At 36.4% G+C, this 12,070-nt stretch overlaps 1 protein-coding gene across 2 annotated transcripts; it reads right to left on the bottom strand.

Moving 5' to 3' along the window:
• Positions 1–11,973, bottom strand: tmc2b (transmembrane channel-like 2b). Of its 2 annotated transcripts, XM_052555751.1 has the most exons (20): positions 9,623–11,973; positions 9,306–9,347; positions 8,735–9,140; positions 7,974–8,117; positions 5,911–6,001; positions 5,742–5,823; positions 5,547–5,653; positions 5,077–5,175; positions 4,842–4,984; positions 4,572–4,719; positions 4,294–4,488; positions 4,041–4,220; positions 3,735–3,896; positions 2,926–3,054; positions 2,388–2,455; positions 2,074–2,313; positions 1,214–1,339; positions 1,044–1,122; positions 834–954; positions 1–682 (listed from the first exon to the last, which is right to left on the bottom strand). In XM_052555751.1, the coding sequence occupies exons 1-20, from the start codon at positions 9,663–9,665 to the stop codon at positions 444–446; spliced, it is 2,844 nt and encodes a 947-aa protein (XP_052411711.1). In that variant the 5' UTR covers positions 9,666–11,973; the 3' UTR covers positions 1–443. The 2 variants fall into 2 exon arrangements, with proteins under 2 accessions (XP_052411711.1, XP_052411712.1); XM_052555752.1 differs by lacking the exons at positions 9,306–9,347; positions 9,623–11,973 and having other exon boundaries at positions 7,974–8,123; positions 8,887–8,930.
• Between the last annotated feature and the right edge of the window lie 97 nt (positions 11,974–12,070).

Raw genomic sequence — 12,070 nt, 5'->3', positions numbered from 1 at the left:
CATATATGTACAATTTTGGATTTAAATGTCATTTGTTCAGTAAAACTTAAAGTATCACTTACAATTAAATGTTTAATTAATCTTAATCTTTGAAAATTTCATTTTTACAATTTTTTAAAGTCATTTTGGAATTGTTAAAAGTGTCCAGCACAAAAAGGGGGACCATAATAAGGGAATCCTAATTTATGTATTTATTTAATCCTAGAATCCTGATCTGTGCAAAAATAATGGAATGTATTTGATGAATAAACCACCACAGACATGTACAGCCATTTTATTGCACATATTAAAACCACATACAAATACATTTTACACAAAAATATTTACATTGTACATACAAATGTTAACTACAGGTCAACCTCATTGTGTAATAGTATTACACTTTGATTTGGTTCCAAATGTAGTAGTACAAAAAGAAACAGTGTTAGTGCATTCTTCATGCACTATCTTCGTGGTGGTGGTCCACCTCTCCCTCTTCCCATCCCTTGACCCGGTGGAGGTCCGCGGGCATTACCTGGCAGATGCCCGGGTGGCCTGGGACCTGGCGGACGGGTCACTGGAGCTCGGGGATTTGCAGCCGCCAAAGACACATCCCTCTGAACATGTACCCCTTTCCCAGTGGCTGCAGCACCTGGTTTGCCCGTCACCTTTGGTGACTTGCTGAGCTGATCAGCTGGTTTCGCTGTAATACAAATCGCAAGTTTATCACAGCAACAGGAACTTCACTGTGAATGAAGACACTTACATATTCAAGATGTTTTTCCTACAATGTCTGTAAAAACACCAAAAGAAACAAGTCATGACTAGTTGAACAGCTTGTTCAGCCCACTGACCAGTCTCTTCAGGTGATGGTGGGGGAATCAGGGACTTGTTCGGCATAAGATCCTCCAGGTCTTTCATCACCTGGTTGGTGCTGTCCTTGTTGTTCCTCCTGTTCTTCTCCTCATCTCTTTGCTTAATGATGGAGCAGAAAATAACAACCAATTGCTGACACTGCCGATGTCAGACAACTTTGCCATCATTTACAAAAAATATTTACCAACCATTTGCATTTTGCGTTTTAAGTCCATGTTAGCGTTCTGATATGCTTTGGACACAGCATTCAGATAATAAATAGCCAATCTTTCAGAGACAAGACAGAGAGTTAGTTTTATTAAAAGCTAAATAATATCACATGTATCTTTATACTTTAGGTGATAAGGTGACTACTCACACCATGAGCAAAACTGCAGAAATGATGAGGCCTGGGTTGGACGCATAACTGAAGATGTCAGCCATAAAAGGTGGCAAGTCCTTCTCTATGGTCTCCATGATCACATCATACATCTTATCTTTACCACTGTGAAGAGACATGGATCTCATATTGCTCAGGACATTCATTATTCAACAGAACAATTCTAATATTTCAAAGTTTAGGCTTTTTAGAAAAATAAGATGTTTTTTTTCTGATCCAAAAAAAATTATGACAATTTTTACAAATAATAATTTTTTTCCACATTGAGGGAACAACATTAATCATATTGTTAATATACTGTTGCAATATGTTTTTGCAACATTTTACGACATTTTTGTTCCAAAATGTTTTTGTTTATTTAATCACTTTTGGCTTTTTATAAGTATTTTATAAGATTTCCTGTATTATTTTGTCTTTAATTATGGAAGCCCCATAAAAAAAAAATCATGCTTTGGTATAACATAATTGAGATAAAGAAATAAATATGAGATAAAATGTCATAATTATGAAATAAAAAGTTAAAATCAGGACTTACCATCAACATTTTTGTCATAACTGTGACACAGTATGTGAACTTTTTATCATGACCTAAAATGCCATACTTTTGACTTTCTGCATTTAATGTAATAATTATGACACAACAAAAAACTACTTTTATTAATGTGGTGGAAATGGGCTTCCATATTTAATAAATAAATAAACAGGGACAATAAATCTATTCTTCCTGACTTAAGGAATCATTTATTGCAGTTGGGGCATTCTGTACTTTTCCACTTTTTTGGCTTATTTACCACAGTGTGTCTTTTCAAGGATTAGCAACATGAATGTTCAGGAGCTACCTGAAGGGTCCACAGTCAAAGGATGGTGGCAGGGTCATAATGGAGTAGATCACAGGCATTAGACTAAGGAAGAGAACGAGGAGGAGCAGTCCCATGTAGAAGTTATTAGAGCGCGAGGCTTTGAACACTCTCTCATGGGGAACGTTACAGGCCATAACAGCCCAGCACTGGTAATACATGGAGCTCAGCAGACGCAGCACATTTACGCCCACCAGCCCAGGTGCGTAGAATGCACCCATCCTAAAAAACACACATATGTGAAATCATCGCATTTCCCATTAATAGAGATGATGTGTGCTTTCACTCTTACTCACCAGATCATTCCCTGATTAAAGATAAGCCCAAGCACATTACCACTGATGTCAAATTCTCCATAAGACGGCTGCAGAGACACAAACGCACACAGATGTGGGTAAATATCTGTGTAGACGGCAACAAGGAAATAAATGTCACAGTAAAAGATACCCCTCCCTGTAATTAAGTGCCCTGAATGGTGTAGTGTGTCTCTCTGTGACTTTGGTTGTAAAGCAGCCCTATCACCTATCCTGCCACCTTCTCATGGTGTTCAGTTGACCTCGGATGAGTGAGTAGTATGTTACCTATATCAAGTGACAGGAAAGTGAGGGCAACAGGGCAAAGCCATATAGAGCATAACCTTAACGTGACATAACGAACCAAGTCAAGGTTATATCCAGGTTGGTCTTCTACCCTGTATCGCTAAAATACCAAGAACTAAGCTTAAAACTACAAAAGTGCATCCGACAGAGGTCATCCTGTTTTATGGACTGAGGCTTGTTTACACAGTGTAATGTGAGTAACTTAAATAACAGCAAGGTGTAAGGGTGAACTTACAAAGCCAGCTTCCAGATCCCAACACCAGCAATAGTTGAGGAATCTCACAATCACGGCCCGTAAGAAGTCCCCGATCAGAATGGTCAGGTATGTCACCTGGATATCGGATACGGTGAGCTTCACAAACTCCTGTGAAGAAAGAAAACAGCACATTTTAAGCCTAGAAAGCCTAGAGTATCATATATAAGACATGAATTTCTAAGCCAAGGCACTGTCAGCCAATCATGATCAGAGCTGGATAGTAGCTGATTACTTCCAAAAATTAAGTACTTGTAATTAGATTAAGTTACATTTTAAAATACTTGTAATCAGACTACAGTTGATTATATGATTATATATTATACACACAATCACACAATTTATTGATTCTCCCTAATTTCCTATTTTCATCTTTAAAATCTTTTTAAAACAGCCTACAACTTTCATCTAATATATTTACTTGAAGTACCCCTGAGATTTTAAAGTAAATGTTTGCATATTCACGGTTCTATTACATTGGTTATGTTCACATGACAAGCTGGGAAAAATAAATAAATAAATATTTTACACTTTTATGATTTTATTAAAATCTAATTATTAGCTTTTCATTAAGTTAAAGCAATATGGTACAAGATTATCCTATTCAAATCAATGTGATAAACAAGTTAGGTCAAAAGTAATCCAAAAGTCGTCCGATTCTATTACCTGAAATGTGTAATGTAATGGATTATGTTATTTGGAATGGGTAATGGATTACAATTTGTAAGTAATATACCCAGCTCTGGTTATGACAGTTTGGTGATGGTGATGCTGGTGCTGATGGTACCTACAATGCCAACTTCTGTCTCCCAGCAAGGACCCCTGATGACATCAGCTGGGGAGATGTTTGGAAGGGGAATGTTTTCAGTGACATTATGGTATAAGGTGTAGTTGGCATAGTATTCTTTAAGAGCCCAGATGGTTTCATTTCTTATCTGTTTCTCATTTTCAAGCTGTGAACATACAATACCAGAGAAATAATTTACGTAAAATGTTATGGGATTGGTAAGTAACCATTTTGGTTCATCCCAAAACTCTTAAGTGGAGTAATAGTGTATTGTGTTTATGGTTACTAGACTATCTATCTATGCCCATACCTTTGCATTGACTTCATCAAACAGCGCAAACAGAAAAGTGTACAAGTTGCCCAGAAAGAGGGCGAAGATTCTGGCCAGCTGCCATTTTAGGGCGATCCGAGGGTGATAGTCCTCCAGCTCAGCTATAACCTCAAACAGAGGTGGACACACCAAGCCCAACAATGACATCACAATTTCAACCTGAGCGAAGAGAAAACAGAGTTTCAAAATTCTTTTTTTTAAGGCAATTAAAAGGCAAAAGAAAAAGGAGTACCTCGTTTTTTTGAAGCCATGTCAATTCATTCCTGTCCAGTTTGGCAAACCCCTGAGATCGTTTGACCACATAGTAGATGAGGTAGCCGCTTCCACCCAAACAGCACAGGATGAGAAGGTTTGCCAGGATACGTAGAAAACGGCGCAGGTGAACGTTCTCGTCCTTTAGGTTCTCCTGCTCATCCACTATAGATTCCTGATGGAATAAGAAACAGACCCAACAATATGTTTCTGTCTTAGCATAGAGCACCATTCTTTGATACTATTACTGTCATTAACCTTGAAGCTTGTGGTGGTGGAGGCAAACTTGTTGTCAGCTGTCTCGGGATTTCCTATAAGGTAATCCCAGCTAGTGAACAGCTTCCAGCAAAAGGTGAAGGCACCTTCCTCTGCTCCATCTCCTCCTTCATTGGCATTTCTTGCCATTCTAGAAGAAGGAAAGTGATTTTAAAAAAGAAAGAAAGAGGGTTCAGATTATCAGCCGATTATCCTAGCACTGTCAGTGAGTAAGACGCTTCAAAGAACTGCAAATGTAGTCATTAGACCTACGTTCTGATAACCACCATTAGACTGTAGCCAAATATCCCAACTCCAACTAAAAGATATGAGAGGGGTAACCGGAACTGAAGTAATCCAATACTTCGCTGATTGTTGTAATAACCATAAAACATAATGGAGTACTTGCAATAACCCTGTAATAAAAAAGCAAAAGGTATAATCCAAGTAAGACAACAGCAACCTTGCAAGCTCTTTCACACAGAATCCGATAGTAAAAAATCCTTACCCCAAACTCAAACAAGACAGAGAAGTCCATGGCACTGTCCTGCTCCTCTCTGGGAACTGTTTTTCTGGCAATAGAGCCATAAGGCATGCCCATCAGTACCTACAGACAGAAAGACAGATTAAATCAGTGTAGTTTTGTATTGTAATTGTATGTGGCAGTAAAAAGATTTAGTATTTCATAATATTAAATGCTCGAACATTCATCAAAGAAACCTGGAAAATTGTATCACAGTTTCCACAAAAATATTAAGCAGCACAACTGTTTTCAACACTTATAATAATAATAATAATTAAAACAGTACATAAGAATGAGTTCTAAAGTATCGTGTGACACTAAAGACTGGCGTAATGATGCTGAAAATTCAGCTTTGCCATCATAAGAATAAAAAATATTTTTTTAAAGAAAGGTAGTGTAGGTAGTGTAAATTGTATAAAAGGTGTACTAACAAAGATATTAGCATTGCATCTTACCTCTGGAATAACAACAAGTCCAAACACGAAACCAAAGAGAACAAGGTTTAATCCATACATCCAGCGCAGGAAAATGAAGTAGGAGGCTACAGATGACCCAAAGTGACCTATGAGAATGAAAAAGATGAGAAAAGATTTAGAAACGCGCTGGAAATTTCACTAAAACTGAAAAACAAAAAACAAAGAAGAACTGACTCTCCACTTCTTTTATCCGACTTTCCCAGGGAATGCAGGCTGTCTTGAAGTTTTCAAAGTCTCTATTGAATTTGATTATTTTCTGGAAAAAAAAAGAAAAGAAAGAAAAAGTTTTTGGTAATTGCATTTAAAATAAAACACTTCAATAATGTAAAATGTAGTGCTGTACCTTGGTCATCATGACTTTGAATGCATAGAGTCTCCTCCCTTTTCCTTTTCCCAAAGCCCCTTCAAACTTCTCCACAAAGGACTGGGCTTCTCTGTCAGGTGATATAAACAGAAATTTCATTGGAATGGAATTAAAACTCTTTTGTATTTCAATTCAAAGCGATTTGGTGTTTCCACTTGTACTACCAAAACAACCATTCCGTTTTAATTTCAGTTTTCAACATTGTATAGTATTTCTCCTTGTTTTTGAGTCACATCACATTACTATACATGTTGTTAAGTTTGTATTACGCAGCATGGCCATTCAGTGTTGTGCAGTAAGCACCAGATACAACACTAGAAAAAATATCATGTTTCACTCACAACCTTCACATACTGTAACTTGAGCATACTGCCAATTAATTAACTCATCAATGCATAATGAATGGGAATAGTGCAGATGGGATGGACACAATAATGAATACATTCACTAACTGAGATATGCGAGAACAAAAGCAGGCCAAATGGATATTACTTAAAAGGATAGTTAACCCCAAAATTAAAATTCTATCGTCATTTACTCACCCTGATGTCATTAAATCCTGTATGACTTTCTGCATTTTTTTTTTTTTTTGGTCCATAAAATGAAATTTAATGGGGTTCAGTGTTGTTTTTGACCCATATGACTTTCAGTGTATAGAGAAAAAAAAAGAAATCTGAAAAATATGTCTTTTTCTGTTCCACACAAGTATAAAACTTTAACTTTTGAGTGAACTAACCCTTTCAGAAATAGTATGGAGACCAATGTTATTAAAGCTAACTAAAAGTAAAACCATTAAAACAACAACAACAATTTATGTTACTGAAAATAAAAGTAAATGTTAAATGAAATGAAATATTAAACTTGTTTTATTTCAGCTAGCTGCCAAGGAAACATTTCTCTATTTCATTCAGTTTAACTTAACTAATTCAAATAACTAAAACTGAAAAAAGTATAAAATCTATAAAACAATAATAAATAATATAAAACTTTAACTTAAATGTAAAAAACTATTCAAAATACTAATAAAAATTACAGTAGTATCTCAATGATACTGAACACTGATGCACAGAAAAAAAAATTGTTATCCAAAGCACCTCTGTGGTGGACCATATGAAAGTGAAAGTCGTGACATTTGCCAAGTATGGTAACCCATACTCAGAATTGGTGCTCTGCATTTAACCCAAGTGCACACACACACACAACTGTGAGTACTGAACACACCGTGAACACACACCCTGAGCAGTGGGCAGCTATATCCAGCGCCCGGGGAATATCAACATCTGTTTAGTGTTTGGACATGACCATATGACCTTTTGACCTTATGGAACTTTGTACATGGAATTCCTGAAAGACATGCAAAGACTGCTCTCAAGAGACATCAGCATGCACAAAACAGCATCAAGCTCATGAAAGTGTAACATACCTCTCACCTAGCAGACGTTACCTATCTAGAAGCTTTGCCAAGTGAGTGTCCCCTTGTGGCACAGTTTCTTTCCCTACGGCTCTCAGGGCCCATGTTACTGATGCTTCTTGGGCAGTGTGTCAGTCTCTACTAACTTTTGAGGGCACTTGTCCAAACTCTCACTTGTCACCCACACTGGTCAATTCCACTGGGCAGTCTGAGGTAAAGGTTCAGACAGAGGCCACTAGGTAATGAATTCACTGGCGTAGACACTGTGTCAAGCGTTTTATCGCAAAGTACAATCAAATGCGTTTTCGATGATGCTGATTCTACACGAAAGCTTTCTGTCGCCTTTTAAAAGCGCCATATCATACTTATATTAATTTAAATGACTTCCATGCTTCCTAAAACTTTTTTTTTTAAAAGCTAGCAAGAATATAAAGCCTAAAAGAGCTCCTTTAAACATCAGCTAAAAGTGCATTAAGATACTGTATATGCACAGCAGCTTGTGAGCTTTAATGAAGCACATTAACAAACATGAAACTCATGCTAAATAAATGAACTTCTGTTGAGGTAGTGGTGACGGACACAAGAGCCAACAGGATCACAACACAAACAATGAGAAGGAAATCCGTTTTACTTCAGGCACTTGAGTCTCCTCTTCATGCGCCAGGGTTTGTTCCGAAGCGTCGCTATCAGCTTTTTCTTCTCCTCGACTTCCTCTTTCAGTCGGGCCATCTCTCCCTCAGACATAGACTCGTCTTCTGAATTGTCATCTGAACTGCTGCAGAACAAACCCCACAGTCACCAGTCAGTCTTTAAAGTCCAGTTTAACAGTGTATTCCACAAGGATAGGGTTGTTTTGGAGGATAAAATGAATTCTAGACAAGTCAGGTCGAGAGTTCTAGTGCCAGGATGGCCATGAAAAGCACTTCCAGATTATCAATTGGAAGGCAAAAGATAAAAAAAGACTGAAAAAAAGAATGAAAATTTCTAACTGAAATCAAAAATGGACAGCTACTGACAACAATACTGCATTACATTGGTTACTAAAATGAATTAAAACGTCCAGTTTTAATAAATAATACAGTTTTTTAAAAATATTAATTTATCATGATGTACAGATGTACTGAATAGTTTAATATTCAAATAAATAAATAAATACTCTTTTTTCCACAACAATCACAAAATTAGGATAACAATACTTTTTTCCGATGGTTAGAGGTTTTAGTTCAATGACTGAATTTTACTGCTTTATAATCACAAATTACATAATAAGAATAACTGAGAACATTCAAAAGTTCTTTTATGCTGATAGATGTGTAAGGCTGTGTTTTAATTCACACTGGAGGTAATGAGGAGTGTTGAGTCTGAGAAGATGAAGGCTGGAGAATACTGCACCTGCTGTTTTTCCCTTTGTTCTTTTTCTCATCCTGTTTATCTTTCCCTCCTTTTCCTGCTGCTTTGCCATTCCCCTTCTTCTCCTTGTTATTCTCCTCCTCTTTCTCCTTCTTAGTTCCTCCTTTTTTCCCTCCTCTTCTTTTATTTCCCTTCTCCTCTTCGCTCTCCTCTTCGGAGTCATCTTTCGCAGCAGCCTTCTTCTTTGAAGCCGCTGCTTTCTTTCTTCTTCCTCTCTGCTCTTCCTCACTCTCCTCCTCACTTTCTACCTTCTTCTTTCGGCCTTTTCTCTTACGCGGAGCCTCCTCCTCTTCCTCACTCTCCTCTTCGCTATCTGCTGGCTTGGCTTTCTTTCCTCGAGCTGCAGGCTTCGCTTTATTCCTGCCTTTTGCTCTTCTTCTTGAATCCACTGAAAATATAGGAAATATGTGCATGTTTTGTCTTTTAAGACATTTTAAAATAAAACAATTAAACACATAATATTTCATATCGTATAATATGAAATCTAAATAATAATGCTTTTGTTGATTTAAAAAAAAAATGTACAAAAAATGGAATAGCCTGTAAAGCTTACCATCACTTCCACTATCATATTCTGCATCAATTTCCATCCCAACTGTAACACACACACTCTGAATTAATAATCAGATTTTTATTTTGAATAGTAATCATATATTGTGTTTTAAAACAATTACCATATATTATAAAAACCTGCAAAATAAGGGTCATAATTCACAACAGCATAACAAATTTTCAACTGTTATATATCAGAATATAAACAAATCATTAGTTATCCAACATATTCATATGCAGATCAATGCTAATCTGAAACTAGTTTAACTATTTCACTATTACACACTGAACCATCTACTTGGTAATAAATCAACTTACCATCATCCACAGTTATCGCAACATCATTTTTTCTGCGGGGCATCTTGCCGGTTTGAGTTTAAGTCCTTCTATTCAGACTTGTGAGGCATCTAGAGCGGATGACACACCTGACTGTCAGGTGGGTCTCTCTTAACAGCTGCTCACTCCTAAAAAAGGAATCAAATGACTCCTTGACTACAGTAAATGGTAGCTAAGATCTAAAGCCGTGCTGTGAGAGCCAGGAAACAAAACGCCAGTGTACAGGGTGGATCAAAGATTCAAACAATCAGAGAACAGAGTAATAATGATGTCTCATGATGATAATAATGATGATAATTAAACTCAAAAAGGTTGCCTATTGAAAAAACTGCTGAATGCACCTGAATTCATGATGAATGCCTATTCATCATGATATTTTTGGTTAAACTTTAGAATAGGTAACACATATTAGTTGCTTATTGGCATGCATATTACTAGATGATTAGCCATGTATTAGTGCTAATTAAGAACACATTAATGCCTTATTCTACTTGACCTTATGCAACATCCCTAATCTTACCAAATACCTAAATCTAACAACTACTGGACCTTACTATACTATTAATAAGCAGCAAATTAAGAATTTATTGAAAGAAATGTCATAGTTAATAGTTAACAAGTGTTACCTATTCTAAAGTGTTACCATTTTTTTCCCAGTTGGGAAAATAACAGAATTATATGTATTTTAATAACAATGTTTAAACTTAGAGTCTCAGTTCTTAATCAGTGAAGTACTGATTAAATTGTGCCTCTTCTAGAACATTGCATACTTCTTTATTAAAAAAAAAAAAACTCCTTATGGATCTTAGTACAACAGGTAACTGTTTTTCAATTTTATATTCTCTTAACACCCTTTTTGCTTGGTTCTATATCAGTTCATATACTGAACTATGGTTTTACCATGTTTAGCTATGGTTAAATTTGTGTCTTTATTATTCCATTTTGTGTAAATAAAGCATCTTGTCTACAGGAAATTCAGGCACTTTTAAGGAAACTAACCTTCTTGCTCAAGACACAGCAGCCGAATACAAGTAATTGTTTTTGAGTTAATTATGCACAAGAGGTCTACTACTATAACGTCCGGTAACAGAACAACAATCACACAGATCAGATGTCCCGCATATAAAAGAATTCTCTCAGTGGTGGCTTGTGAAGACCTCATCAAGGTTCACCAGAAGGTATACAATACAAAAAGTTGTCATTTGGTTATCAGTTTTCACTTATATCGATTTCCTGGCATTTTCCGGACCATATGAAATGAATTCCAAAAGGGCTGTATCTTCAAATGAACAATGGCTCCCTAAATGATCAAATAAACAAAATCTCAAATGACTCCTGTTAATACTTAATGAAGTCTACTCATGAATTACGGATGAGCATTTGCAATGTTAATGAAACTTATGTGCCAATTCTCTAATAAGTAATCTTCAAGATTTGATACAGAGATAAATTTCTTGGGATTGTAAAATCATTTCAATCTAGCTTCAAAGAAGGTGCTCAAATGATATTCTCAATGCTTTTACAATCCTCTAGTAGTGGGTTGGGAACAAATGCCCTCACATAAATGGTACACAGTGTAACCCCAAACAGAACAGTGTGGGCCGTGGCTTGACAAATGAGCCACATGCATCTTCACTGCCAAATCTGTGGCTGCAGGAAAATAATCCGAGACATCAGACACCCCTAGAGGTGAGAGCAGATTTGAGAATACAGTAAGGGGCATGGAAACGTTGTGGGGCAGCAGACACGCTGATCAAGATAAAGCTGCATGGATTGGAGAGTGGGGAAACAATGACATGGAGAGAAGAGGCATAATGGTGGGCAGGGCCAAGCTGTCAATCTGAAGTGTTGAAAAATGATTTTGTTTTCATATCTATGTGGGCTTAGATGTCCAAACACATTTTAGGGTGAATATTGTTTTCGATATATCAGTAATCTATTTATGTGCTTTTTTCTATTCGCTTTTTAGAAACAGAACTAATGATGTCAGATTTGTGAACGAATCACTCTTTTGATCTAGGTTTCCAAAAAGGTCTTAAACTGTTTGTGATTTAGTTTGATTTATTAAGACTGGTCGCTCACTGAATTGTCTGCACCACTTTCTCACACCACAATAGTAACCAGACAATTTATAAGACAAAAAAAGAACTCTGGATGAACTGGATTTCTACCCACTTCCCATTGTGGGAAAGGTAGACTTCACGTTATTGACAAAAACCATTTACTACAACTTTTGCCTTAATAAACTCCTAATTTGCTGCTTATTAATAGTTAATAAGGTAGCAGTTTGGTTTAGTTATTGGGTAGTATTTTGGGATGTAGAATATGGTCATGCAGAATGAATGCTTTATAAGTATTAATAAACAACTAATATGTTACTAATAGGCATGCTAATAAGCAACCAGTTAATAGTAAGAATTGGTCCCTATA

This window comes from Carassius gibelio, chromosome B5, assembly GCF_023724105.1.
Source record: "Carassius gibelio isolate Cgi1373 ecotype wild population from Czech Republic chromosome B5, carGib1.2-hapl.c, whole genome shotgun sequence".
Taxonomy (NCBI): Eukaryota; Metazoa; Chordata; class Actinopteri; order Cypriniformes; family Cyprinidae; genus Carassius; species Carassius gibelio.
This window is presented reverse-complemented; position numbering and strand designations above follow the sequence as displayed.

Excerpts from the sequence above, each read along its gene's own strand:
- tmc2b (XM_052555751.1), bottom strand. The coding sequence starts at position 9,665 with ATGCCCCGCAGAAAAAATGATGTTGCGATAACTGTGGATGATG. Across the intron at positions 5,654-5,741 it reads TCGGATAAAAGAAGTGGAGA|GTCACTTTGGGTCATCTGTA; the intron begins GTCAGTTCTTCT and ends TCATTCTCATAG. Across the intron at positions 2,314-2,387 it reads TTTAATCAGGGAATGATCTG|GATGGGTGCATTCTACGCAC; the intron begins GTGAGTAAGAGT and ends TGTGTTTTTTAG.